General features: G+C 49.9%; 1 protein-coding gene across 1 annotated transcript in view; it reads right to left on the reverse strand.

Moving 5' to 3' along the window:
* Positions 1–27832, reverse strand: part of pelo (pelota mRNA surveillance and ribosome rescue factor) — a 46493-nt gene that overhangs the window by 15637 nt on the left and 3024 nt on the right. Inside the window, exons 3-9 of the mRNA XM_055666175.1 lie at positions 20331–20481; positions 14591–14681; positions 5784–5947; positions 5632–5692; positions 4576–4726; positions 3624–3681; positions 2252–2325 (exon numbers count right to left, since the gene is read on the reverse strand). Of these exons, the coding sequence (XP_055522150.1) occupies positions 2252–2325; positions 3624–3681; positions 4576–4726; positions 5632–5692; positions 5784–5947; positions 14591–14681; positions 20331–20481 (750 nt within the window). The remainder of the gene's footprint in view (positions 1–2251; positions 2326–3623; positions 3682–4575; positions 4727–5631; positions 5693–5783; positions 5948–14590; positions 14682–20330; positions 20482–27832) is intronic.

Below are 27832 nucleotides of genomic sequence, written 5' to 3' on the forward strand. Positions count from 1 at the left end.
TCTTTTCACATATCTATAAAAACTTTTGCAGTCAGTTTTTATGTTCCCTGCCAGTTTTCTTTCATGATCTATTTTTCCTTTCCTAATTAAGCCCTTTGTCCTCCTCTGCTGGTCTTTGAATTTCCCCCAGTCCTCCGGTATGCTGCTTTTCTGGCTAATTTGTACGCATCATCCTTCGCTTTGATAATATCCCTGATTTCCCTTGTTATCCATGGATGTACTACCTTCCCTGATTTATTCCCATATCAAAGAAAAACTACAAACACTAGAAACAGTAATTAAAGATTATCAAAACCCTCTTGATTCCCCAATTACTTTGGAAGAACTGACCATAAATATAAAATCTCTTCACTCAAAGAAAGCCTGTGGTCCAGACAGCATCAAAAATGAAATGCTCAAGTACAGCACTCCGGAGATGCAGGACATAGTGCTTAGGCTGTTCAACATCATACTACGTTCAGGTTATTTCCCTGATATTTGGTGTCAAGGGCTTATTTAACCCATTTATAAGAGTGGAAACAAATTAGACCCAAATAATTATCGTGGCATCTGTGTCAGTAGATGCCTAGGGAAGTTATTCTGCAGTATCATAAATAACAGAATACAGGATGTCCTTAACAAACACAACATTCCCAGTAAAAACCAAACCGGCTTCTTCCCAAAACACCGTACCACTGATCACATTTATACCCTCCACACTCTCATTGAAAAACATGTACACCAAGCGAAAAATGGGAAAATATTTGCCTGTTTTATTGACTTTGAGAAAGCATTTGACTCTATTTGGCATGAAGGGCTCTATTACAAACTCCTCGGCTGTGGTATAGGAGGAAAGGTATATGACCTTATCAAATCAATGTATCTGAATAATAAATGTGGCGTTAAAATTGGGGACAAACGCACTGATCTCTTCGCCCAGAGAAGAGGCGTCCGGCAAGGCTGCAATCTGAGCCCGACACTGTTTAATGTATATATCAACGATTTGGCAGTAAAGTTGGACCAGAGCACAGCGCCGGGCCTCTGTCTTCTGGACGGAGAGGTAAATTCCCTGTTTTATGCGGATGACTTGGTTCTGCTGTCCCCCACAGAACAGGGACTGCAGCAACAGTTGCACCTACTTGATGAGTACTGCCAAAATTGGGCACTGGCAGTAAATCTAAAGAAAACCAACATCATGATTTTTCAGAAAAGACCCAGATGTCAGTAAAATAAATACAAATTTACTCTCAATGGTACTGTTATCGAACACACTATGAGCTATACTTACCTTGGTCTAACTGTTTCAGCATCAGGGAGCTTCAATATGGCAGGAATGCACTAATAGAGAAAGCTAGAAGAGCTCTGTATGCAATAAAAAGAAGATTCTACAACATCCAAATCCCAATTAAAATCTGGCTTAAAATATTTGACAGTGTAATCCAGCCTATTGCGCTTTATGGTAGTGAAGTATAGGGTCCACTCAGTCACCATAGTTATAGTAAATGGGGAAAACATACAACAGAGGCACTGCATGCAGAATTTTGTCGGAACATCCTCCGTATCCAAATGAAAACACCAACAAATACATGTAGGGCGGAACTAGGGAGATACCCACTGATAATATCCAGAAAAGAGCACTAAATTTTTGGAATCTCCTTAAATCTAACCCCCCAGATACCCTCCAGTTTAAAGCCCTTCAAACACAAGAGGGGAACCCAGAAAAGAGTTCCCTGTGTCAGTTGGTACTGAGACTAACTACCCCAATTCAGTTCAACCCTATCCAGTTAAACCCTGACTGGCCTCAGATCAATACTGACCCCCAATCACCAGTTAGAGTGAACCAAATTACCAAACAATGTAAAGAAACGTATTTGGAACATTGGGATAAAGAAACCAAAAGACAAAGCAGATTAGAATGTTACCGTGCACTAAAAAGAGATTATAAATTGGCAGATTATCTCTCAACTGTTAGAGACATAAAGCAGAGACAGACCCTCACCAAATACAGGTTAAGTGACTACTATTTGGCAGTGCCAAAAGTGCCAAGAGATACACAGGGCACTGTCTATCACACCTTTCTATACACGGTTGAATTGTTTGATAGTTGAGACATATCCCATTCCGCACACAACTCTTCCTCTTCCCTTCTCCCCCCCTCTTTCTTACCCACCCCCTTATTTCTCGTCACTCCTCATTCTCTCCCACCTTCTGGCCAGACGCTTCCACCCCACTCTGTCTCCACCTCTGCCACCTGCCTCTTCCACCCTCCTACCCGTAGAAGGCTCGTGCCGGCTCCTGTTTCATCATCTTGTAGAAATCGTCCAGAGCTTTCACTTCCCCCGCGGCCTGTAGTGAGGGGGAAGGAGAGAGGAGGGGGGAGAAAGAGGGAGAGAGTGAGGTGGGAGAAAGCGGGAGAGGGAGGGGAGAGGAAGGGGGAGGGAGGGGGGGAAGGGGGGAGAAAGGGGGAGAGTGGGAGAGGGAAAGAGGGGGAGGGGAAGAGGGGAAGAGGGGGAAGAAAGAGGGGGAAGAGGGGAAGAGGGGAGAGGAGAGGAGGAAGAGGGGAAGAGGGGGAAGAAGGGGAAGGGGGGAGAGGGGGAAGGGGGGGAAGGGGGGAAGGGGGAGGAGGGAGAGGAAGGGGGGGGGGAAGGGGAGGAGAAGAGGGGGAGGGGAAGGAGGGGGAGGGGAAGAGGGGGAGGGGAAGAGGGGGAGGGGAAGAGGGGGAGGGGAAGAGGGGGAGGGGAAGAGGGGGAGGGGGAAAGAGTAGTGGGGAGAGAGGGAGGGGGAAGGGAGGGAGGCAGAGGGATGGGGAGAAAGGGAGGGGGGAGAGAGAAAGGGGAGGGGGAGGGAGAGGGAAGAGAGGGAGAGGGGGAGAGGGGGAGAGAGGGAGGGGGGAGAGAGAGAGGGAGGAGGGGGGAGAGGAGAGGAGAGGAGGGTGAGAGGGGAGGGGAGAGAGGGAGGTGGGGGAGAGAGGGAGGGGGAAGGGGGAGAGAAAGAGGGAGGGGGGGAAGGGGGGGGAGGGGAGAGAGAGAGAGGGAGTGGGTGAGAGGGAGGGGGTGAAAGAGGGAGGGGTTAGAGGGAGGGGGAGGGAAGGGAGGGGGAGCAGGGAGGGGAGAAGGGAGGGGGGGGAAGGGGAGGGGGAGGGGGAGGGGGGGAGCAGGGAGAGGGGAGAGGAGAGGGAGAGCGGGAGAGAGAGGGAGGGATGGGGGAGGGAGGGGAGGAGAGGGAGGGGAAGAGAGGGAGGGGGGGAGAGAGGAGGGGGGGGAGAGAGGGAGGGGGCAAGAGGGAGGGGGAGAGAGGGAGGGGGAGAGAGGGAGAGAGAGGAGCAGCCCAGTTACTGGGAAGGGAATGGGTGGGAGGCTTTTTAACCAACTTCCTCACCTCCCTCCCTTGCCCCCTCGTTCCCCCCTTCCCTCTTTCCACCTCCACCACCCACCAACTCCACCCCTTCCCTCTCAGCTCCCTCACCCCTCCTCCTCCCTCCATCGCCCTCCATCACCCCTTCACCCTCCATCACCCCCTCGCCCTCCATCACCCCCCCAATCCGGGAGGGGTATAGTCAGAGGGGAGGGAGTGGCAGAGACAGTGAGGGGTGCAGTGGCATGGGTGACAGGGACGGCAGAGACGGGCAGGGGGTTGTGACTTACCTTTGTATTTGCCAGTCGGCCTGTTATACTGGGGTCACAGAGCACTTCTGGAAGAGAGGGGGAGGGGAGGGGGTGAGGTACAGATCCAAATTGCGGGGTACCGGGCCAACACGCCTCTCCCTCGCTTCCCTGTGCCCACCCCGTGATGCAGCGGATGTGGTGCAGGGACTAACGGCAGCCGGGACAGGCAGAGAACGTCGGTCTTGGCGACGGTGGGGCCAGGCGGGGAGTGTTGGTGTCTTGTCTACAGTGGGGACAGGCGGGGAGTGTTGGTGTCTTGTCTACAGTGGGGACAGGCGGGGAGCGTTGGTGACTTGTCTACTGTGAGGGGACAGGCGGGGAGTGTTGGTGACTTGTCTACAGTGGGGCCAGGCGGGGAGCGTTGGTGTCTTGTCTACTGTGAGGGGACAGGTGGGGAGCGTTGGTGTCTTGTCTACCGTGGGGACAGGTGGGGAGCGTTGGTGTCTTGTCTACTATGGGGACAGGTGGGGAGCGTTGGTGTCTTGTCTACTGTGAGGGGACAGGCGGGGAGCGTTGGTGTCTTGTCTACTGTGAGGGGACAGGCGGGGAGAGTTGGTGGCTTGTCTACAGTGGGGGACAGGCGGGGGAGCGTGGTTGGTGTCTTGTCTACTGTGGGGGACAGGTGGGGAGCGTTGGTGGCTTGTCTACGTGCGGGGAGAGGGGAGCGTGGTGTATGCGGCGGGGTGGGGGATGCTACTAGGGCACGGACTAACAGTGGGGGACAGGTGAGGGGTGTCTTGTGGCCACAGGAGGAGTGGACCTGCTAGGAACTTGGAGCAGGATGGGGAAGTGATGGCAAACGGAGGGGACAGGCGGGGATTTGGTGGCTTGTCTACTGTTGAACACAGGCGGGGGAGAAATGGTCCTTCACAAAAAGAGGTGATGTATGCGGGGGTGCATAGGGCAACGGACTAACCACTAGGGAGGGGCATATTTGTGGCCAGAGGAGGAGTGGACCTGCAGGAACTTGGAGCGATTGTCAAGTAGCAAACGGAGGTCACATTTGACGGCCTGCTCGAACATATAGTTGCAGAAATGTTCCTTCACAAAACCAGGACTAGCAATGAGAAAGCACTTCACCAGAGGGGGGGGGGAGAGAGAGAGGGGAGAGAGGGAGAGAGAGGGGGGGAGGGGGCGAGAGGGAGAGGGGGGGAGAGGGGGAGAGGGGGAGAGAGGGGAAAAGGGAGAGAGAAAGAGAGAGAGGGGAGAGAGAGAGGGGGAGGGAGGGCGAGGAAGGGAGAAAGAGAGAGAGAGAGAGGGAGAGGAGGGGGGAGAGAGGGGGGGAGGGAGAGAGGGGGAGAGGGAGAGAGGGGGGGAGAGCGGGAGGGGGGGAGAAGGAGGGAGAGAAGGAGAGAGGGAGGGGGGGGGAGAGAGGGAGGGAGAGGGGGAGGGAGAGGGGGGGGGAGAGGGGGAGGGAGAGGGAGGGGGAGGGAGGGGGGGGGGGAGGAGGGGGGGGAGAGGGAGGGAGAGGGAGGGGGGAGAGGGAGGGAAGAGAGGGAGGAAGAGGGAGGAAGAGGGAGGAAGACGGAGGAAGAGGGAGGAAGAGGGAGGAAGAGGGAGGAAGAGGGAGGAAGAGGGAGGAAGAGGGAGGAAGAGGGAGGAAGAGGGAGAGGGGGAGAGGGGGAGAGAGGGGAAGGGGTAGAGAGGGGGGAGGGAGGAAGGGGAGATGGGGGAAAGTGAGAAAGGGGAGAGAGAGTAGTAGAGCGAGAGGGAGAGAGAGAGATTGGGTGAGAGAGGGGTAGGGAGAGAGAGGGGAGAGGGGGGGTGGGAGAGAGGTGGTAGGGAGAGGGCAGGATGGAGAGGGTGAGGGGGAGGGAGAGGCGAGGAGCGGGGAGCGAGAGGCGGAGGGAGAGGGGCAGGGAGAGAGGGCGGGAGGGTGGAGAGGAGGGAGAGGGGGCGAGAGGTGGAAAGTGGGGTCAGAGCAGAGGCGGGGGGGGGGGGGGGGGGGGGGGGTAACAAGGGAGGGGGAGGCAGAGATGAGACCCACCATCAAAGTTGATGTGTCGGATTATTCCCTGCATGACTGATTCATAAAACCTCTCCAACGCCTGCAACAGAGAGAGGGAATGAGGTGAGGGGGTGATTGATAAACATTGTCCCCTCTCCCTACGGGACCTGGCGTGTCACACCTCCACTCACCTTGTCGTGCTGGGTGCAGCTCCCCTTGCGTTTGCGTGGGATTGTGGTCTCCACTTTTGCCCTCATTACGGTCATGCTGGATGTAACGAGACAGATGTTGGCTAGTCCTTCCTGCATTATCACCGCTGCCACATCCGCGTTCTGCGCTGGATCACACGCCTGCTCTGTTGATATCAAAATCCCAGATTGAATCCTCGTCTCAATACCACCTTCCCCTCTCCTCAATACTCCCCAGGTTCGGGGGCACCGTCCTGGACGGGTATGGCTGCCCAGCCTGCAGCTGTCCCTTTTTTCATCTCTTTTTCTTTATTTTTAGTTAGTTGAGTTTTTGTTTTCGGAGTTCTAGCCTTTTTTATGTGGGTGTGAAGGGGGGGAAGGGGGAAACTGCTATTCAGGGTCCCTACCTGGTCAGAGAGGCGGCTTTTCTCCGGGCTGCATCTTCGACCCGTCCTCGCGGCCTACCAGCGGGCCTGGAGCGGCGTTTCCTGAGGGGACCGCCCAGAACCTCAGCTTCGGCGGCAGCACAGCGCTGGAGTGCTATCGCGGAGCGGGCGATGCCTTGCCCGGGTCGCCACGCTGGAACTCCGGTGAGCTGAAGACTGCCGATAAAAACATCACGGAGCTGCGGGACTGTGGAGCGGCCAGCCGCGGGCGGTGGCGCTGAACCTAAACATCGGGAGCCTGGGATCTCTCGCTGAGATTGCCAGTTGAGATTGCCAGTTGTGGAGCTCCATCCAGCGAGGCCTGTTGGCTTCGGAAGCCGCGGTCTCCGGTGAGGAAGCGGCCGCTCCAGGCATCCCAAGCCGCTGAGAGGATTCTCCCGACGACGGAGCACCATCACCCGGCGAGAAGGGCCTGTAACGTCGGCCCCCGTAGCGGCGACTGCGGAGACCTCAATAGGCCCGACTATGGGTGGACATGGGGATGGGGACTGCACTTTGTGCCTTCCCTCACAGTGGGAACCATTGTGGGGGGGATGTTTTTATGTTTATTGTTAAATTCTTTAATGTTGTGTCTTATCTTTATCTGTGTGCTGCATGACAAGTCAAATTTCACTACACCAATTGGTGTATGTGATAATAAATGTCCTTTGTATCCTTTGTATCCCCGGGTTCAGGAGGGTTTATCTGTTGGATAAAAGATCCCCAGCAGTGGGTTGTAGGCTGAGATTCAATCCGCAGTATTGGGGGGGGGGTTATATATAGAATAACATCCCCCAGAGTGGCTTACAGGGTAGGATCTAATCTATATAGAATAACAGATCCCCAGTTTTGGACCCCACATCTGAGGAAGGATGTGCTGGTGTTGGAGAGAGTCCAGAGGAGGTTTACGAGAGAGATCCCAGGTATGAATGCGTTTGACGGCACTGGGTCTGTGCTCGCTAAAGTTTAGAAATATAAGGGGCGACCTCTGAAACTTACGAATGGTGAAAAGCCTGGTTAAAGTGAATGTAGAGAGGATGTTTCCACCAGTGGGAGAGCCAAGGATCAGAGGCCATAGCCTCATTGGTGGTGGGGGGGGGGGGGGGGTGGGGGTGGGGGGGGGGGGGGGGGGGGGTGAGAGGGGCATTGGGGAAACTTTAAAAATCTCTTCTCCCGACGGATATGCGACTTTTTCGGATCATATCTCCGTCCGCATTACGGCCTAACATCGTGGATCTGGCGATCACTTTGTTAGCGATTGACCTCAGGAGCCCAAACCGCAGGAGCTTCGACTGCTCCGGTCACAGGAACCTCGATGGCCCCATTGCGATCACCAACCGCAGGAGCTTTGACCGCCCCGACTGCGGATGTTTCGGTCGCCCCGACCGTGGGAGAAAAGAATGAAGAGGGTAATGGTTATTTGCCTTCCATCACAGTGGGGAAAGTGAGCTCACCGAAAAACAAGATGGATGTGCTGTCTGCGCTGGCGAGGACCTGGAGGGAGTGCCGTGAGTGCAGTGATCTAGGTGTTTGCAGGGAAATCGCACCATGAGAACATTCCAGAATCTGGTGCGAGTGTGGACGGCTTTCTGACTGTTCGGGTGGACAGGGACTGCAGAGAGAGTGACAGAGGTCGGTACACATTTGGTCACATCACGGTGGGTCTCCGCTTATGCTGTGTGCCCTGGGGATTCTCACACGCCGCTGTGGTGGCTGTTTATGTTTAATTGTGTCTTGTTGCTTTTTATGGTGTGACTATATGGTAAATCAAATGTCATTATATCTCAGGGCGCACATGACAATAAAGGACTGTTGAACTATTGAGCACACTCGAAGGGCCGAATAGCCTAATTCTGCTACTATGAATTATGGACGTGAACATGGTGGGGTCTGGACTACATGCGAGCAGATGGGACTAGTGTAAATGGGACATGTTGGTCGGCATGGGCAAGTCGGGCTGAAAGGCCATTTTCCACTGTAAAAATCTCTATGACTCCATCACGTCTCTATGACTCCAGTGGGTTAACACTGCTATCTACAGGATTACAGCAGTACTGCACCCAGCCCAGTTTTTTATGTCAGAGATTTATCCCTCGAAACCTGTCCTATGTATGTAACAAAGTGTGCCAGGGGAGTGATAGTCCAGGAAGGGGACCTCCTTTGGTTCGTTCCAAGACACACGTCCTCTGTGGTAAAAAAAAGGCACCTTAGATTCAGGTATAGAGGATTACCTTAAACCAAGTCAGACCCGTTGGGGCACTCTGTCACTACCCAATCAATTCGCTCATAATTTTCTATAAGGGGGGGATTCAGGAGGTTTATTGTCATGTCCCAGATAGGACAATTAAATTCATGCCCTCGTCCTCCTGCGCTCCAAGGAGTAGAGTCCAAGCCTGCGCAAACTCTCCCTGTAGGTCAGAACCTCGAGTCCTGGCAACATCCTAATGAATCTTCTCTACACCATTTTCAAGCTTAACAACAATGGGAAAGATTTAATTGGACCTGAGGGATAACGACACAGAGGGCAATGGGTGTAGGGAACAGCTGCCGGGGGAGAGAGAGGAAGGGACCATCCCTATGATTAGACAGGGGACAGGAGAGAGGAGGGGGGACAGGTATAGAGGATTACGAGGGGAAGTCAGACCCGTTGAGGGAGAGAGAGGAGGGGGGGAGAGAGAGGCCTGGGGTCAGACACAGGCACTAGGGGGGACACGCAGGAGAGAGGGGGAGAGGAGAGCAGCAGAGAGGAGGGAGCAGAGAGGAGAGAAGGGAGAGAGAGAGGAGCAGAGAGTTGAGAGAGAGAGAGAGAGAGGGGGGGAGAGAGAGAGAGAGAGAGAGAGAGAGAGAGAGAGAGAGAGGGGGGGGGGGAGGGGGGGGGGGGGAGAGAGGGGGGGAGAGGGAGGGGGTGAGACAGGGGGAGTGAGGGAGAGAGGGGGGGAAGGGGGGGGGGAAAGGGGGAGGTGGGGAGAGGAAGGGGGAATGGGGAGGGGGGTGGAAGAGAGGCGGGGGGGGTGAGAGAGAGGCCGGGGGGGTGAGAGAGAGAGGGGGCCGACCGAGGAGCCTAGAGAAAGCGCCAAGAGGAAAGCGACCCCGAAAGAAAGCGACCCCCGAGCGTCTTTTGAATACTGGGGAGGAGAAGGAGGGAGAGGTGGGGGAGAGAGTTGGGGGGGAGTGAGAGGAGGGGGGGGGGGGGAGGAGGGAGAGGAGGGAGAGGAGAGGGGGAGGGAGGGAGAGGAGGGGAGAGGAGGGAGAGGAGGGAGAGGTGGGGGGGGGAAGAGGAAGGGAGGGGGGGAGGGAGAGGAGGAGGGAGAGGAGGAGGAGGAGGGAGAGCAGGGGGGAGAGGAGGGGAGGAGGGAGAGGTGAGGGGGTGAGAGGGCTGCATCTTTTGAATAACGGGAGGAGGGAATGGTGGAGGGAGGTGATGTCACTCGCAGCGCATGGAAGACGGGAGGCCCCCAGATCTGATAATATTGGCCAATTTAGTATGTGACAAAATGGAGGATCTCTGCATGGCCAGGATTGGTTACAGAATGGGGTGTTGTAAAATTATTGTTAACTATGTTGCAGGGTCTTTGTACTGTTATCTTGTGATTGGTCAAAGCATGGAGCATTGCTTGAATTGTTTATAATAACTGGGGAAATGGTGTTTACTTTGGTGAACTGTCTTCCAACTAGAACCTTCTGTAGAAACAATGTAATGGGGTGTTTTGTGATTAGGTTAGGGAATTGTCAATTAATGTATTGTATGATATTTATGATTGGTTTGTAGGGGTTGCACCACACCCCCCATGTACTTCGCGCCATAGGTCCGATACTGTATAAAAGAGGGGAAACAACATGGGTCTGGGTCGATCTTCTGGCGGGACATTTGGGATTATGCTGACTGTCTGGAGGTGTCTATTCGAACAGAGCTTGGATGAGTAGAAACATGGATCGGACCCGCAGTGTTGGTTAGGTATCATAGAGGAAGTTCATTTGTGATTAAAGAATAAAAACGTTTAGTTGATCCAGTCCTTGACTCAGTGTTTAACTGAACCAGACTAATGGGGTAAGCTCTCAGAGCATAATTACATTGGGGGCTCTTACTGGATCACAACGGAGCCCCAGACAGAAGTTTGCGATCAGGGAGTTGAGTCGTTCCAGATTGCGAGGGGAGAAATCGGCGCCACGGTGCGGGTTTCGCATCAGTTTTCCCCACTTCGCTGATCGGGACAAATCCATAATTTGCGCGCTTGTTTTGGGGATCCCGATGAAATCAGAGAATAGTAGTCTGGCAAGCACTGAAGGTAAGGAGAGATAGAGAGTCCTTGCCTAAGGGTGTTGTGGGAGCAGGGCTGGATTTACATATAAGCTTGAGAAGCTTAAGCTTAGGGCTTCGAGATCTAGGGGGGCCTGGCAGAGCCGGATTTTCCACTAGGCTTCATAGGTTGAAGCCTAGGGCCTCGAAATCTAGGCAGCCTTCGGCCAAGGCAGGACACCTGCCATTCAACTCTGTGTGGACCCCCCTCTCTATCTGTCAATCTCCGTCTTTGCCCGCAATCCGTATCCGGGCCGCTCGCTCCTCATTCGCTGGCACAGCCGGCCGCCTTGCACATGCGCATTGTTACGGCCAGCATATCCTCCCCCTGCACATGCGCACAACCACGGCCAGCACATCATCGGCCACCCTGCGCATGCGCACTGCCACGGCAACTGGTCGGCACTGGGTACTTTCTCTCTCGCTTTGAATTGTGGGAGATCTGACCGCCTCGCCGCGACCGTTGAAAACCAACGCAGAATCACTCCCTGAGCCTGGATCTGGAGTAACTCTTGCTTCTGGTTTCCTGGTCCTCCATAAATATTCTAAATGGAATTTAAACTGGAGGTGGTGGAGGGCTGACCAATAACAGCCTATTGCATTTTATCTGTTTATTTATTGTGTATATAGTCTATGGTTTGTGGTATATAAACACACTAAACATTTATCTCCTGTTCTGTATTATGTTTACATATTCTGTTGTGCTGTGGTAAGCAAGAATTTCATTGTCCTATCTGGGACACATGACAATAAGACTCTCTTGAGTCTTGACTTGGACTTGAGCAAAAAGAGTTCTTGTGGAAAAAAGAGGTACCTTAAATTTAGTTGCATCTGTTTGGGTAACTATGGTAGGGTGAAGGCTATTCCATGCTTTAATTGTGCAGGGGAACTCCATGGAGCAGCCAGCAACTCTGGATAGAAGAAATTGGGTGACGTTTTGGGTAGAGACCCTTCTTTAGACTCCCTCTGGTTTTAATGTTTTTAGTTTAATTTAATGATACAATGTGGAAACAGGTACTTCGGCCCACCGAGTCCACGCCGACCAACGATCACCCGTACACTAGTTCTATCCCACACATTAGCGGAATAAGTCAAGAGTGTTTTATTCTCTCACCTCCCAGTTGGAACTATGAAATCCTTACTTTCAGCAGCACAACATAATATGTAAACATAGTACTCTGTAAACAATGTTATAAACGAGAAAACAAATCGGTGTATATTTATATATGAATATACAACAATATAAATATATATATGTGAGTGTGTGCAATATTCCACCTCTCCACCAATTCCAATATTGTGGCCAGTGGGGGGGGCTTTCTGGAGCGCTGGTATGGGTTCTTGGGGTGGCAGCTCAGTCCCTCAAGCCTGATGTGCTGGCAGCTCACTCCCGGCTGGTGGGCTGGCGGTTGAGATGCCTATTCCTTGAAATTCCATTTCAAGCTGGGTGCTAGGCCACCAAATTCAAATCCATGTTCCTACCATTTCAAGCAGGGTGCAAGGCCACCAAATTCAAGTGCAGTTTCATACCACTTCAAGCAGGGTGCAGGCCACAACATTCAAATGCAGTTTCCAACCACTTCAAGCAGGGTGCAAGGCCACCAAATTCAAGTGCAGTTTCATACCACTTCAAGCAGGGTGCAAGGCCACCAAAATCAAGTGCAGTTTCATACCACTTCAAGCAGGGTGCAAGGCCACCAAATTCAAGTGCAGTTTCATACCACTTCAAGCAGGGTGAAAACACCATAAAACCACACAAAATACCACTCACAGTTCAGTAGACATTCAGTGTGTTCATTTGATTCACAGCTCAGAGTCCTGACCTCTCCCTCCCCCATCATGCAGAGACTGAGCCACACCCACACTTCTGAGTTTTATAACCCCTCCCCCTATAAAAGGTGTGGCCTTCATGGTGTGATTGACGGGAAAGATTCTCAAAAAATTTTAAACACTAATAACACTTATATTTTTTTATTGATGGGAAGAATCCTCTGCACCTGCTGAGCGGAGGGGGACTGAGTAAGATGGCCAAAAATCATAGCCGTTAGTGGTAGCGTTTTATCTAAAATCAATATACAGCGCAAACAGGAAGTTACCCAAAGCACCCAACCCACCATTTGCAGTAGTGCCTTTTAACTTCAAGCCACAGCACCCAAACCACCATTTGCAGTAGTGCCTTTTAACTTCAAGCCAAAGCACCCAAACAACCATTTGCAGTAGTGCCTTTCAACTTCAAGCCAAAGCACCCAAACCACCATTTGCAGTAGAGCCTTTTAACTTCAAGCCAAAGCACCCAAACCACCATTTGCAGTAGAGCCTTTTAACTTCAAGCCAAAGCACCCAAACCACCATTTGCAGTAGAGCCTTTTAACTTCAAGCCAAAGCACCCAAACCACCATTTGCAGTAGAGCCTTTTAACTTCAAGCCAAAGCACCCAAGCCACCATTTGCAGTAGTGCCTTTTAAGGGATGCTGGAAGATTTGGTTAATTTAGAATTGCTCTCTGCAGAACTGGGACAAGCGGCGGAGTGGTGCCAGTTAGTCTAGAACCTAAATACAAGCTGCAGGGAAAGAATGGGAACATCTGCAGACCCTGTCAATTAGGTGCCAAATGCATAGAATGGATTGGATGCCTGCAAATCAGACATACATCTTGTAAATAATTGTAAATAATGTTGCAGAGTTCTACTTTGTCGAGTGTTGATTGGATGAGGTATTGAGCTTTGTCCGGGTTTCTGGCAGATCAGGGTAAATGTTGCTGTTGGCTTCCTTGAGAAGTCCATTTTGAATACAATGTATTAAGCTGCTGCATTATTGGGTTAGGGTCTGATGTATGGGGTTAATCGATATCTGTAATTGGATTGATCAGTGACCACCCCCATGTGAGGTCCCAGGACTTATAAAAGTCCGCTGCCATGAGGTCCAGCGTCGATCTTCTGGGAGAGCGCTTGGGACTGCTTGACCTTCTAAAGTATCTCTGTTTGAGCGAGGCCTAGAGGGCTTGATCAGGCATATACGAGGATCGAACCCGCGGTGGGATACGTACAGTAGTTGAACTGTAATTGCATTTTGTCAAAATAAAGTTTAGTGATTTCTGACTGAAACTAGACTGGGGGCAAGCTTAGAACAAGCAATTTACAATTTCACAAACCAGAGACCTCTCATCTACCTTTTTGTAGACCATCGGATTATGTTTAATCGGGCTTTATCTTGCACTAAATGTGGTACCATTATGCTTTATCTGTGCACTGTGGACAGCTTGATTGTCATCATGCATTCTTTCGACTGACTGGATAGCACGTCACAAAACAATATTTCACTGTATCTCGGTACACGTGACAATAAACTAAACTAAAGTGAACCTCCCTTTCCTGTTGATGTTGCAAGCAAAGTTGACACAGCCCTCCTCTCACCCCACCCTCGGCTGCTCTAGTTCCCACCCTCCACTCCATCTACACTTAACGCTGCATCGGGAAAAGCAACCGACATCCGACGCAAGATACAGAAGCTTCAAAGTCCGCACCACCAGACTCAGGAACAGCTTCTTTCCCTGCTTTCAGACTTGTGAATGGTGCTTCTTTAAACTAGGGCACTGTCGCATTCTCCTCTACCCCATTGCGGACATTGGACTTAGTCTCTGGAACTGATGCGCTACAATCCTGAGAACTATGTCCCGAACTCTATATCTTCGCCTTCGCTCTACCTATTGACTTGATTGCATTTCTGTATAGCATTATCTGATCTGTTTGGAAGCCTGCAAAACAAAGCAGGGACTAACTGCACTCGAAGCAAGCGGAGAGCGTTCCCTCACACTCCTGATTTGTATAGTGGAGAGGCAATGTGGTAGATGTGGAGAGCACAGACTAACTGCTCAGGGCAAGCGGAGAGCGATCCCTCACACTCCTGACTTGTAGACAGCGGAGAGGTGACGTGGTGGATGTGGAGAGCATGGACTAACTCCATCCGATTCACCTTTATCGCATTGCAGACATTGGATTTTTGTCTCTGGAACTCTTGTCCCCCCTCCTCGCCCTGTCTCCCCTCCCTACCCCCTCAAACCGCCCCACCCCAAGATCACGGCAGACTCACCAATCCGTTCCAACACTATGCTGTCCCATTGTTTCTTGGCCAAAGTAAACGTACGGTTCATCTCCAGCTCGATAGTGTGGTATGCTCCCATCTTTGGGGATGAAGGGGAGCAGAGGAGGGGTAGAGGAGCGAGGGGCAGGAAGGGGAGCGAGGGGCAGGAAGGGGAGCGAGGGGGAGGAGAGAGTCAGGGGAAGCAGGGAAGGTGAGCGAGGGGGGAGAGAGGCAGGGGAGAGAGGGAGGGGAGAGAGGGAGGGAGAGAGGCAGGGAGGGTAAGGCGGTGGCAGTGTAGTGTGGAGGGGGAGGGAGAGAGGAAAGGAGAGGAAGGGGAGAGACTGTCAGACTAGCATTGATCTGTTATTCCATATATAATCCACACCCCTGAACACCGGATTAGAGCAGGTGTTCTGTAACCTGCTCCCAGAGATCTGTTATTCTATACATAAGCCCCACACTTCCCCTGGATTAGATCTCAGCCTGCCCAATCCTGTATCATGAATTCATGTTAGAGGGGCAGAATAAAGCTATACAGACCATCGTCTACTCCGCCATTCAATCATGACCGATCTATCTACAGTGCCTTCCATAATGTTCGGACAAAGACCCATCATTTATTTATTTGCCTCTGTACTCCACAATTTGAGATTTGTAATAGAAAAAAAATCACATGTGATTAAAGTGCACATTTTTGTCAGATTTTATTAAAGGGTTTTTGGTTTCACCATGTATAAATTACAGGTCTGTTTATACATAGTTAGAGCTCGAAATTAACAGTTGCCCAGGGTGCCAATGGCCAACTAAACTCCCACTGGGCAACCTAAAAGCCGTGTCATTTTGCCCGGCTTGGCACTGCAGATACTGGTTTATACCGAAGATAGACACAAAAAACTGGTGTAACTCAGCAGGTCAGGCAGCATCTCTGGAGAAAAGGAATAAGTGACGTTTCGTGTCGGCGGTGACGGCTGTAGTGTGGGGTCTGCTCTAGTATCGTTGGTGCGGGGTGACGGAGGGTCGGAGTGAATGACGGGACTCGCACAACAGTGGCTGCGGCTCCATCTCCTCCTCCTTCACCCCACCCGCCCTCATAGCGACCACTGCTTGCCACTCCACCAACGGCGATAACCGCTTTCAAAACAACCCCTCCCGTACACCGAGGCCGGGAGAGAGGAAGGGGGAGGTCCCCTTCCGCCATCTGAAGCACCTGCACTGCTCGGCCCCGCACCTTCCTGTTGGCTGGCGGAGGAGGGAAGGCAGTGGCGAGGAAATTCCAACTGCCTCCTCCTTTTGCGGCAGCACTTGGCGGTGGAAATGGACGGCCAAGGCAGTGGGGCGATGATGCCGGTGATGTCTGAGGAGCGCTGACCTTCCTTCCTCCCCACCTCCTTTGCCCCTTCCTCTCTCTCTCTCTCTCTCGTATGCCCCCCTCCACCCCCCCTTATCCTGGGACCCCTCCTCTCCATCCCGCACTGATCCCCATTCTCACTTCTGTTCAGTCCTCATTGACATTCCCTGTGCTCCCCTCCCCATCTCCCCCCCTCCCCCATCTATTCATCCTGCACTGATCTCCCGATCCACCTCATAGATTCTCCTGCCACCACCCCCATCCATCCTACACTGATCTCCCTATTCATCCTGCATTAAACTTTCCATTCATCCTGCACTGATCCCCCCTCCATTTTTCCTGCATCCCCCCCAATCCCTGTACTGATCTCCCCCTCCATGTACTGATCCTGCACTGTTCTCCCCCCCCCCATCCATCCCGTAGTGATCTCCCCATCCTGTACATCCCCCCACCATGATCTTCCCCTGCAGTGATCTTCCCATTCCACCCATTGATCCCTGCACAGAACCCCCCATCCATCCCGTACTGATCCCCCCCATTCAACCCCCAATGACATCCCCTGCGCTCCCCCCTCACAATTCTACCTACTCCAACCAACCCGCACTAATTCCCCAGCCTCAATCCATCCATTCCGCACCGATTGCCTTCCCAACCGCCCCCCCCCCCCACTGCCCCGCCATCTATCCATTCCGCACTGATTCACACTGATTCACCCGACCCCACTGCACTGGAAATGTCTTCAGAGCGAACATTGACTATGTTTGATAATGAAATGCAATTAAATGTGTATTAATTCCCAAAGTTATTATTTGTTTTAATCCATAAAGATGGATTAATTAAATTGTGAACAGGTGAAACATTAAAACCGCAGTGTTCAATTGTCACTGCTACCGGTGACACGTTATTACAGAATTCATTTTAACGACAAATCAATGCTCTTAATATGGAGTATCAGTACTGTGGTTATTTAATGAGCAACATTCACGTTGGATGTATCCAGGTTTTACTTCTACAGTCGGTCATATACATCACAAATTTGGTCATGAGATATTTCAGTTGAAATTTTAACGTTAAGGCAGGCGGGGGGGACGAGGGGCCAATATTTTTTTTTTTTTTTTTTTAAATGTCTATATTTTTCTGCTACACTGCTTTGGTAGTTTAGGGAATTTTTTTTTGTTCTTCTTCAATCTATCTTTTCACTTTCTACTTCTTTTCTCTCTTCTTTTTCTTTCTTTTCTTTTTTCATTTTCACAATTTAGGTAATAAGGTGAAAACTGAAGCTGTACAATAATTGTATAATTTTAGATGCCTATGTTTTATCTCTGTGCAATTGCTTCTTATAAGTAAAACATTTTTATTAAAAATTTAACGTTAATTCTGAAGTGGGAGTGATGGAAACAGCGTTTCTCGATCATTTTTTTAAAATCTGGTGCGTACAAACTGGGTATCTTCATTGCTGTTCACAACACATACATCTAATCTGAATGTCCGGTAATGTGGCGTTTTGACACCTTTAAACATATTGCCAAAAGAACATTTGCTGCAGTTATGTCCTTTGGGCATCTCTTGTCAGTTAGTGTAATGTCAGATGGGTATAGTCGGTTTTAACAGCTATTATCATAAAATGCCTTTAGAAATTTCCTTGCAACCTGTATATTTTGTTGTGGATAAATTATGTGGGAAGCGAGAGTGTTTCTGTGCCAATAGCAATAACGACCCATGCTATGGCCATGTCATGATAATTTTCGGTCCTTCACAGAAAACATGCTTGCATCAATCTATAGTGTGCATGGTTAATCATATATGTTACCATGGTCCAAGATTTAGTGAAACAGGTTGATCATACGCTGAATAATCCAACCACATTTTTGTTTGGAAGTGGAAAGAAATAATAAAAATTGCATTCATTGCAACGTGTAAAAACTGTTAAGATACTGTATTATAGTTTTGCTGCATGTCATTGAGGTATATATCATGCCTTGATTGGTAAATATAATAATAATAATAATAATAAATTTTATTTATGGGCGCCTTTACAAGGGTCTCAAGAACACCTTACAAAAAATGTAGCAGGTAGAGGAAAAACATGTAAGGGGAATGAAATAAATAGTAGAGACATGACTAGTACACAAAGTAAAGACAGAATTCAATTCAAACACAATATATAATGTGTTTAGTTTGTGACTTTATTTGAAGCAGAAATAATATGTGTATGCTTCATTGAGCATAATTCCGACTGGTAACTACACACTTCGTCCGAGCACATTATCGCATGCGTCATGCCTGCCGTCTTAAATGGCCACCTAAACTGTCATTTGGCAACCTAAAAAGCTGCCTAGGTTGCCCGGCTGGCAACAGGGGAAAAAAGTTAAGTGAGAGCCCTGATAGTCCCCCCCCCCATCTCAGGGCACCATCATGTTTGGGACACATGGCTTCATAGGTGTGTGTAATTGTTCAGGTGTGTTTAATTGCCTCCTTAATGCAGGTATAAGAGAGCTCTCAGAACCTAGTCTTTCCATCACCTTTGGAAACTTGTATTGCTGTTTATCAACATGAGGACCAAAGTTGTGCCAATGAAAGTCAAAGAAACCATTACGAGACTGAGAAACATGAATAAAACTGTTAGAGACATCAGCTAAACCTTAGGCTTACCAAAATCAACTGTTTGTAATATCATTAAGGTGAAAGAGAGCACTGGTGAGCTTACTAATCGCAAAAGAACTGGCAGGCCAAGGAAGGCCTCCACAGCTGACGACAGAAGGATTCTCACTATAATAAAGAAAAATCCCCAAACACCTGTCCGACAGATCAGAAACACGAGTCAGGTGTGGATTTGTCAATGACCACTGTCCGCAGAAGACTTCATGAACAGAAACACAGAGGATACACTGCAAGATGCAAACCACTGTTTAGCTGCAAAAATAGGATGGCCAGGTTACATTTTGCCAAGAAGTACTTAAAAGACCAACCACAGTTCTGGAAAAAGGTCTTGTGGACAGATGAGACGAAGATTAACTTATATCAGAGTGATGGCAAGAGCAAAGTATGGAGGAGAGAAGGAACTGCCCATGATCCAAAGCATACCACCTCATTGTGAAACATGGTGGTGGGGGTGTTATGGACTTGGCATGTGTGGCTGCTGAAGGTACTGGCTCACTTATCTTCATTGATGATACACCTGATGGTAGCAGCGCAATGAATTCTGAAATGTATAGACACATCCTATCTGCTCAAGTTCAACAAATGCCTCAAAACTCATTGGCCAGCGGTTCATTCTACAGCAAGACAATGATCCCAAACATACTGCTAAAGCAACAAAGGAGTCTTTCAAAGCTAAAAAATGATCAATTCTGGAGTGGCCAAGTCAATCACTTAATCTGAATCCAATGGAACATGCCTTTTATATGCTGAAGAGAAAACTGGTTCTACATGGTGAAACCAAAATATAGAAAAATAGCGCCTCTATTAAAACCTGACAACGTGCACTTTAACCACGTGTGATTTTTTTTCTATTGCAAATCTCAAATTGTGGAGTACAGAGGCAAATAAAGAAATGACAGGTGTTTGTCCCAAACATTATGAACTTTCCCTCCCAAACCCATTCTTCTGCCTTCTGGCCGAATCCTCTGACACCCTTATCATATAACCATATAACAATTACAGCACGGAAACAGGCCATCTCGACCCTTCTAGTCCGTGCCGAACACGTATTCTCCCCTAGTCCCATACACCTGCATTCATACCATAACCCTCCATAACTTTCCCGTCCATATAACTATCCAATTTATTTTTAAATGATAAAAACGAACCTGCCTTCACCACCTTCACTGGAAGCTCATTCCACACAGCCACCACTCTCTGAGTAAAGAAGTTCCCCCTCATGTTACCCCTAAACTTCTGTCCCTTAATTCTCAAGTCATGTCCCCTTGTTTGAATCTTCCCTACTCTAAGTGGGAAAAGCTTATCCACGTCAACTACTGTGGGAAAAGCTTATCCACGTCAACTCTGTCTATCCCTTACGAATCAAGAATCAATCAATCTCTGCCTTAGAAATACGCAATGACTTGGCCTCCACAGCCACCCATGACAATGAATTCCAGATTCACCACCCTCTAACTATGAAGATTCCTCCTCATCCTCTTTCCAACAATACGTCCTTTTATTCTGAGGCTGTGACATCTGGTCCTTGACTCTCGCACAAGTGAAAACATCCTCACCACATCCACTCTATCCAGGTCTTTCACTATTTGGTAAGTTTCAATTAGGTGTCCCCTCATCCTTCTAAACTCCAGTTTCGTCAAACACTCATCATACGTTAACTCAATCATTCCCCCTCTTCCCCTCTCTCCTCTACTTCCCTCTACCCATACCTCACTCTCCCACTACCCCTCCGTCCCTCACCTTCACGTGGTCATTCTCCTGGATATTGGTCCCCTTCACCCTCAGCAGACAGGCCTGAACATCGAAGTCGATGGTCTCCACACAGATGGTGAGGGTGGTTCGCACCCGGTTACTGCCCACACTGCCCGTGGCCGACTCCGTCTGCACCTTTCTGTGGGAGGAAGAACAGGGGTAGTGAACGGCAGGCCAGGCCCTGGCTCCAATCTCGGCCTAATCACCCCGACAAACTAATCTCCACCTCCTCACCCTTTCCCTCCCTCAAATGCACCTCCCCTTCCTCATCCTGCCCTCCTTCACCCCTACCCTCCCTCAAACTCAACTCCCCCTCCTCATCCTGCCCTCCTTCACCCCTACCATCCCTCAAACTCAACTCCCCCTCCTCAACCTCCCATCCCTCAAACTCAACTCAACTCTTCCCTCCCTCCCTCAACTGCCCCTCCTCTCAACTTAACTCCCCTCAATACCCACTCCCTCAACTCCTTCAATTCAAATCTCCACCCTCTCCTCAAATGTACTCCTCTCCTCCAACTCACCTCTCTCCTCCCTCAACTCAACTCCCCCCAAATCAACTATCCTCCATTAACTCTCCCCTCCCTTACCTCCTCTCTGTCAACTCCATCCTCCCTCAAGTCAACTCCCCTCAACAACTATCCCCTCTGCTCTCATCTCAACTACAACACAATTCCCTTCCCTCCCCTCAAGTTCCCCTCCTCACCCTGAATTCCCTCAACCACTTCCCTCCCCTCCACCCACTTCCATCCCTCAACTTCCTCAACTACCCTCATGAATTACAACAATTGTTCATCCCTGTCTGGCGTAAAAATAAAACAGGGAAGGCGAGGGAAATTAGCGATAGTGTTAAACCCAAGGAAGAGGCATATAATTGGCCAGAGTTCAACAATGGAGGACACAGGGGTTAATTAAGAGGGGTAAAATAGAGCATGGAAAAAAAGCTTGCGGGGAATATAAAGACTGACTGTAAAAGCTTCCATTGATATGTGAAGAGGAAAACATTAGTAAAGACAAATGGAGGTCCCTTACAGTTAGAAACAGGAACATTTATCATGGGAAACAATGAAATGGCAGAACAGTTAAACAAGTACTTTGGTTCTGTCTTCGCTAAGGAAGGCACAAATAATCTTCCAGAAATACTGCGGGACCGAGGATCTAGTGGGAGGGAGGAACTGAAGGAAATCCACATTAGTCAGTAAATGGTGTTAGGTAAACAGTTGGGACTAAAAGCAGATACATCTCAAGGGCCTGGTGGGCTACATTCCAGAGTACTCAAGGAGGTGGCCCTAGAAATAGTGGATGCATTGGTGAGTTCCTGGGGAGTGGAGGGCACCTAATGAAACCTCACTTTTTCAGAAAGGAGAGAGAGAGAAAACGAGGAATTATAGACTAGTTAGCCTGACATTAGTCGTGGGGAAGATGCTGGAGTCGATTATTAAAGATGTTATAGCAGTGCATTTGGAAAGCAGTGATGGGATCGATTAAAGTCAGCATGGATTTATGAAGGGGAAATCATGACTAAAATTCTGGAATTTTTTGAGGATGTAACAAGTACAATGGATAAGAGAGCCAGTGGATGTGGATCTGGACTTTCAAAAAGACTTTGACAAGGTCCCACAAAAGAATGTGCAAAATTAGAGCACAAGGTATTGGGGGTAAAGAATTGACATGGTTGGCAGAAAGGAGGCAAAGAGTAGGAATTAATAGGTCCTTTTCAGAATGGCAGACATTGACTAGTGGGGTGCCACAAGGCTCAGTGCTGGGACCCCAGTTATTTACAATATATATTAAAGATTTAGCCGAAGGAATTAAATGTAACATCTCCAAGTTTGCGGATGACACAAAGCTGGGAGGCAGTGTGAGCTGTGAGGAGGCTGCAGGGTGACTTGGATAGGTTGGGTGAGAGGGCAGGTATAATGTGGATAGATGTGAATTTATCCACTTTGATGGCAAGAACAGGAAGGCAGATTATTATCTAAATGTGTCAGATTATGAGAAGGGGAGGTGAAACGAGACCTGGGTGAACTTGTACATCAGCAAAGATCTTATAGCAGAGCAAGATGGGCTACTCCTGCGAAATGCAATGGGCTGACGTGTAGTACGCTATGGAGGGGATCCTGAGCATTTTTCCACGCCCATTTTAGCAACCTGAGCCTACCTGATCCGACCCGACTCGCAGTGTAATCAATGTTGCGGGGCAACAGTTTGTGTGGGTTAGATTCATAAATCTGTCAGTTCATACTTCTTGTCAAGAATAAAATTTGACTCTGGTAATTGTCTTTTTTAATGTTTTTTAAATCATTTCTTTTTAAATGGCTCACAAACAGTGTTTGATTTGATTTTGTAGTAACCGGAACCGACCGACTCGCAGGGTAATTGACATTGCGGGGGAACTTTTTGTGTGTGATATAGGGTTAGATTCATAATTCTGTTAGTTCATAATTCTGTTAATTCTTGTTAAAGAATAAAATGTTTATAAACACACATACATGGAAATTATATAAATGTATATAATCATATAACACACACAATTATATTCTGATCCAATAATGAACTTTATTTCAGACTAGACGCGACACATTAAATAAGAAACATTGCAAATAAGAAACATTGTAAACCTCCCCGCAATTTCACACACACTAGTCCTTATCCCCTCTCGCGCTCCCCCGGGCCCCCCCACTCCCTCTCCCCTGGCCACACACTCCCTCTCCCTCCCCCACCCCCAGACCACACATTCCCTCTCCCGCTGCCCCGGGCCGCACACGCCCTCTCCCATTGCCCCGGGCCGCACACTCCCTCTCCCGCTGCCCCGGACCCCACACTCCCTCTCCCCTGGCCCCACACTCCCTCTCCCCTCGCCCCGCACTCCCTCTCCCGCTGCCCCGGGCTGCGCACTCCCTCTACTGCTGTCCCGCACCCCACACTCCCTCTCCCGCTGCCCCGGCCGCACCTCCCCTCCTCCCGCTGCCCGGACCCCACACTCCCTCTCCCCCACACTCCCTCTCCCGCTCTCCCTCTCCCCGCCCCGCCTCCCTCCCCCACTCCCTCTCCCCTGGCCCCACACTCCCTCTCCCCCGGACCCACCACTCCCTCTCCCTCTCCCTCTCCCCTGCCCCCCCACACTCCCTATCTCCCACTGCTGCCCCGGACCCCACACTCCCTCTCCCCCCCGCCCCGCCCCACACTCCCTCTCCCGCTGCCCCACACCCCTCTCCCACCCCCGGACACACTCCCTCTCCTCCCCACACTCCCTCTCCCCCCCGGGACCACACACTCCTCTCTCCCTCCCCACACTCCCCTCCCGCTGCCCCCGGACCCCACACTCCCTCTCCCCTGCCCCACACTCCCTCTCCCACTGCCCCCGGACACACACTCCCTCTCCCAGCTGCCCCGGACCCCCACACTCCCTCTCCTCTGCTGCCCCGGACCCCCACACTCCCTCTCCCCTGGCCCCACACTCCCTCTCCCGCTGCCCGGACCCCACACTCCCTCTCCCCACCTGCCCGGGACCCACACTCCCTCACATCACCCCGTGCTGCGGACCCTCCCTCCCCCGCTGCCCCGGGCCCCACGGCCCCACACTCCCTCCCGCTGCCCCGGGCCCCGGACCCTGCACACTCCCTCTCCCGCTGCCCCGGGCCGCACACTCCCTCTCCCGCTGCCCCGGGCCGCGCACTCCCTCTCCCGCTGCCCCGGGCCCCACACTTCCTCTCCCGCGCCCCGGACCACACACTCCCTCTCCCCGGGCCGCGCACTCCCTCTCCCCGCTGCGGATCCAATCTTTAGCCAGAAGCAAGATGGCGGAACAAGATGGCGGAGGCAGGTTGCTAAAATGAGTCATAAAATCGCCCATGAATCCGCCCATGAGCGTACTACACGTTTGCGTGAGAGTAACCCATCTTGCTTCGCTATAAGATCTTTGTACATCAGTGCCTGAAAGTAAGCATGCAGGTGCAGCAGGCAGTGAAGAAAACTAATGGCACGTTGGCCTTCATAGCAAGAGGATTTGAGTATAGCAGCAAGGAACAACTGCAGTTGTACAGGGCCCTGGTGAGACCACACCTGGAGTATTTTGTGCAGTTTTGGTCTCTGAATTTGAGGAAAGACAAGTTTGCTATTGAGGGAATGCAGCGTAGAGTATGGCGGAACTGACATATGATGAAAGAATGAATGGGCTGGGTTTATATCCACGAGAATTTAGATGTATGAGAGGGGATCTTATAGAAATATATAAAATTCTTAAGGGATTGGACAAGCTAGATGCAAGAAAAATGGTCCCGATGTTGGGGGAGTCCAGAACCAAGGGTCACAGTTTACGAATAAGGGGTAGGTCATTTACGACTGAGATGAGGAAATTGTTTTCACCCAGAGTGTTGTGAATCTGTGGACTTCCCTGCCACAGAAGACAGTGAAGGCCAATTCACTGGATATATTCAAGAGAGAGTTAGATATAGCTCTTAGGACTAATGGAATCAAAGGATATGGGGAGAAAGCAGGAACGATGTACTGATTTTGGATGATCAGTCATGATCATATTGAATGGCTCGAAGGACCCAATCATATTGGCTCGAAGGACCGAATGACGGACTCCCGCGCCTGTTGTTTATGTTTCTATGTTTCCCATTCCGTCATCTCAGTTCCCTCAACTCTACTCCCTTAAGCCCCTCCCCTCAACTCTCCTGCCTTCCCTCAATTCAACTCGCCTCCAAACCCTTCATCTCCCATGCCCAAAACTCAACTACCCTCCCTCAACTCAACTCTGCTCCCTTCCCTCAACTCCCCTCCCATCCCCTCAATTCCAATACCTTCCCCCTCCCCTTAACTCCGTTCCCCCTCTCAACTCAGCTCCCTTAAAGCAGGAACACAAGTAGACAGAGCGGTAAAAAGGTACACGATATGCTTGCCTTCATCCGTTGGGGCATTGTGTACAAGAGTCAGGAAGTCACAATGCAGTTTTATATGACTTTGGTCAGGCCGCATTTGGGGATGTGCGTGCATTTCTAGTTCCTCCCCCATCCTCCTTGGCTTTGGAAAGGGTGCAAAGGAGGTTAACTAGAATGATGTACACAACAACAGCTCAGGAACAGGCCCTTCGGTGCACGATGTCTGATGTCCGTACATGATGCCAAGACCAAGGAGATTGAGAACCTTGTGACTGGTGTTGAGACAACCTTTCTCGCAATGTCAGCAAGACAAAGGAGATAGTGATCGACATATCCCCCAGTCTGCATTGACGCTGCAGGAGTAGAGATGGTTGGAGACTTCAACGTCTCCTGGACCACCCATATTGAAGCAAAGGTCATCAAATTACACCAACTTCCTTAGAAGGCTTAGGAACTTCGGCATGTCACCAACACCTCTCTCCAACTTCTAGATGCGCCTTAGAAAACATTTTATTGGGATGCATCACAGCTTGGTTTAGAATCAACTTGGTTTGGAACCTGGACTTGCAGCGAATTGTGGATGCAAGCCAGACCACTACACAAACCAACCTCCCTTTTATTGACTCCATCTACACTTCACACTGCCTCAGCAAGGCCAGCAGCATAATCAAGGACTAGTCGCAACCTGGCCACTCCCTCTTCTCCCGTCTCCCACTCGGCAAATCGTATAGAAGTGTGAAATCACACACCTCCAGATTCAGGGACAGTTTCTTCACAGCTGTTATCAGGTAACTGAACCATCCTACCACAACCAGGAAGCAGTCCTGAACTACTATCTACCTCATTGGAAACCTGTGGACTATCTTTGATCAGACTTTAGTGCACATTGTAGAAACATTGCAGGAGTAGTCCGATCGGCCCTTCGAGCCTGTAATGGGGTGGGGGGACGGGAACTGCACCCAATACTGCAAATGTGGCCTGACCAAAGGCATATAAAGCTGAAACGTGACTTCCTGACCCTTGTACACAATGCCCCAATGGATGATGGCAAGCATATTGTGTGCCTTTGATGAAGCCGAGTTTTAGTTAAAAATATAAGAAGATATTAAATTGGTTTCTGGGCTAGCTTACAGCTTATATTTAGTGTCAAATTAGGCTTGCCTTAGGTTGCGGTGTGTGTGAGATAATAAATCCTATAACATTGTCTCCCAAGTGACAGGCAGAGAGAAGGAGCTAGAGATATCTTTGAAGTAAGATGCCATAAACCAAATGACCAATGTTTATGGGGGAGGAGGCAATAAAGGAAGAGAGAAATAGATAGTCACATCTTGGTAACCAAATGACCTATGTTTATGAGGGACCAAATGACAGAGGAAGCAGCGAAAAGAGCTAGGGTGGTCTATTTGGAGATAAAACAAATGGACAATGTTTTTAGTATATCTTGTACCATGTAAAAAAAAAGGTTTGATGTGATGCATTCTGTGGAAACCTTTTCCAGTACCTCTGACCATGACTAATGTCTGTGGAATGTGATAAGGGGACAAAAAAACCCTATTTAAGGCAATGTAATTCTGTTGTTAAGGGAAGGTGGCTGAGGACAGTCAAGTGTCTGTGTTGGTCACTTGACTGGAGTTCTCCCTCCCTTCCATCGGCCGATGTTAAGTAAAGTTTTGAACTGGTCTACCAAACAGTTTGTGTGGTGTCTGTTTATTAAGAAGCGAACCTGGTTTAGTAGTTAAGATAAGTAGCTTTTTCACCTTCTTTACCACTCTGTCTACTTGTGTTGCTGTTTTAAGGGAGCCGAGTTGAGGGAGGGGGACGTAGTTGAGGGGGGGGAGCAGAGGGGAGGGGGAAGGTGTTGGAATTGAGGAAATGGGAGGGGAGTTGTGTTGAGGGAAGGGAGGAGAGTTGAGGGGAGGGACTGAAGGGAGTAGAGTTGAGGAAACTGACATGACGGGATGGAAAACATAGTGCACGAGTCGGTCATTCGGTCCTTCGAGCCAGCATCCAGAATCAGTACCCCGTTCCTGCTTTCTCCCCATATTCTTTGATTCCGTTAGCCCTAAGAGCTATATCTAACTGCCTCTTGACCTTCCCCTTATTCTTAAACTGTGAACCTTGGTTCTGGACTCCCCCAACATTGGGAACATTTTTCTTGCATCTAACCTGTCCAGTCCTTTAAGAATTCATATGTTTTTATAAGATCCCTCTCATCCGTCTAAATTCCTGTGAATAGAAGTCCAGTCCATTCATTTTCTCGTCATACGTCAGTCCCACCATCCCGGGAATTAACCTGTTGAACCTACACTGCACTACCTCAATAGCAAAAATGTCCTTCCTCAAATTCAGAGACCAAAACTGCACACAATACTCCAGGTGTGGTCTCACCAGGGCCCTGTACAACTGCAGTAGGACCTCCTTGCTGCTATACTCAAATCCTCTTGCTATGAAGGCCAACATACCATTTGCTTTCTTCACTACCTGCTGTACCTGCATACTTACTTTCAGTCACTGATGTACAAGTTCACCCAGGTCTCGTTGCACCCCCCGTTCTCCTAATCTGACCATTTAGATAATAAACTGCCTTCCTGTTCTTGCCACCAAAGT

Source organism: Leucoraja erinacea, unplaced genomic scaffold (genome assembly GCF_028641065.1).
Source record: "Leucoraja erinacea ecotype New England unplaced genomic scaffold, Leri_hhj_1 Leri_206S, whole genome shotgun sequence".
NCBI lineage: Eukaryota > Metazoa > Chordata > Chondrichthyes > Rajiformes > Rajidae > Leucoraja > Leucoraja erinaceus.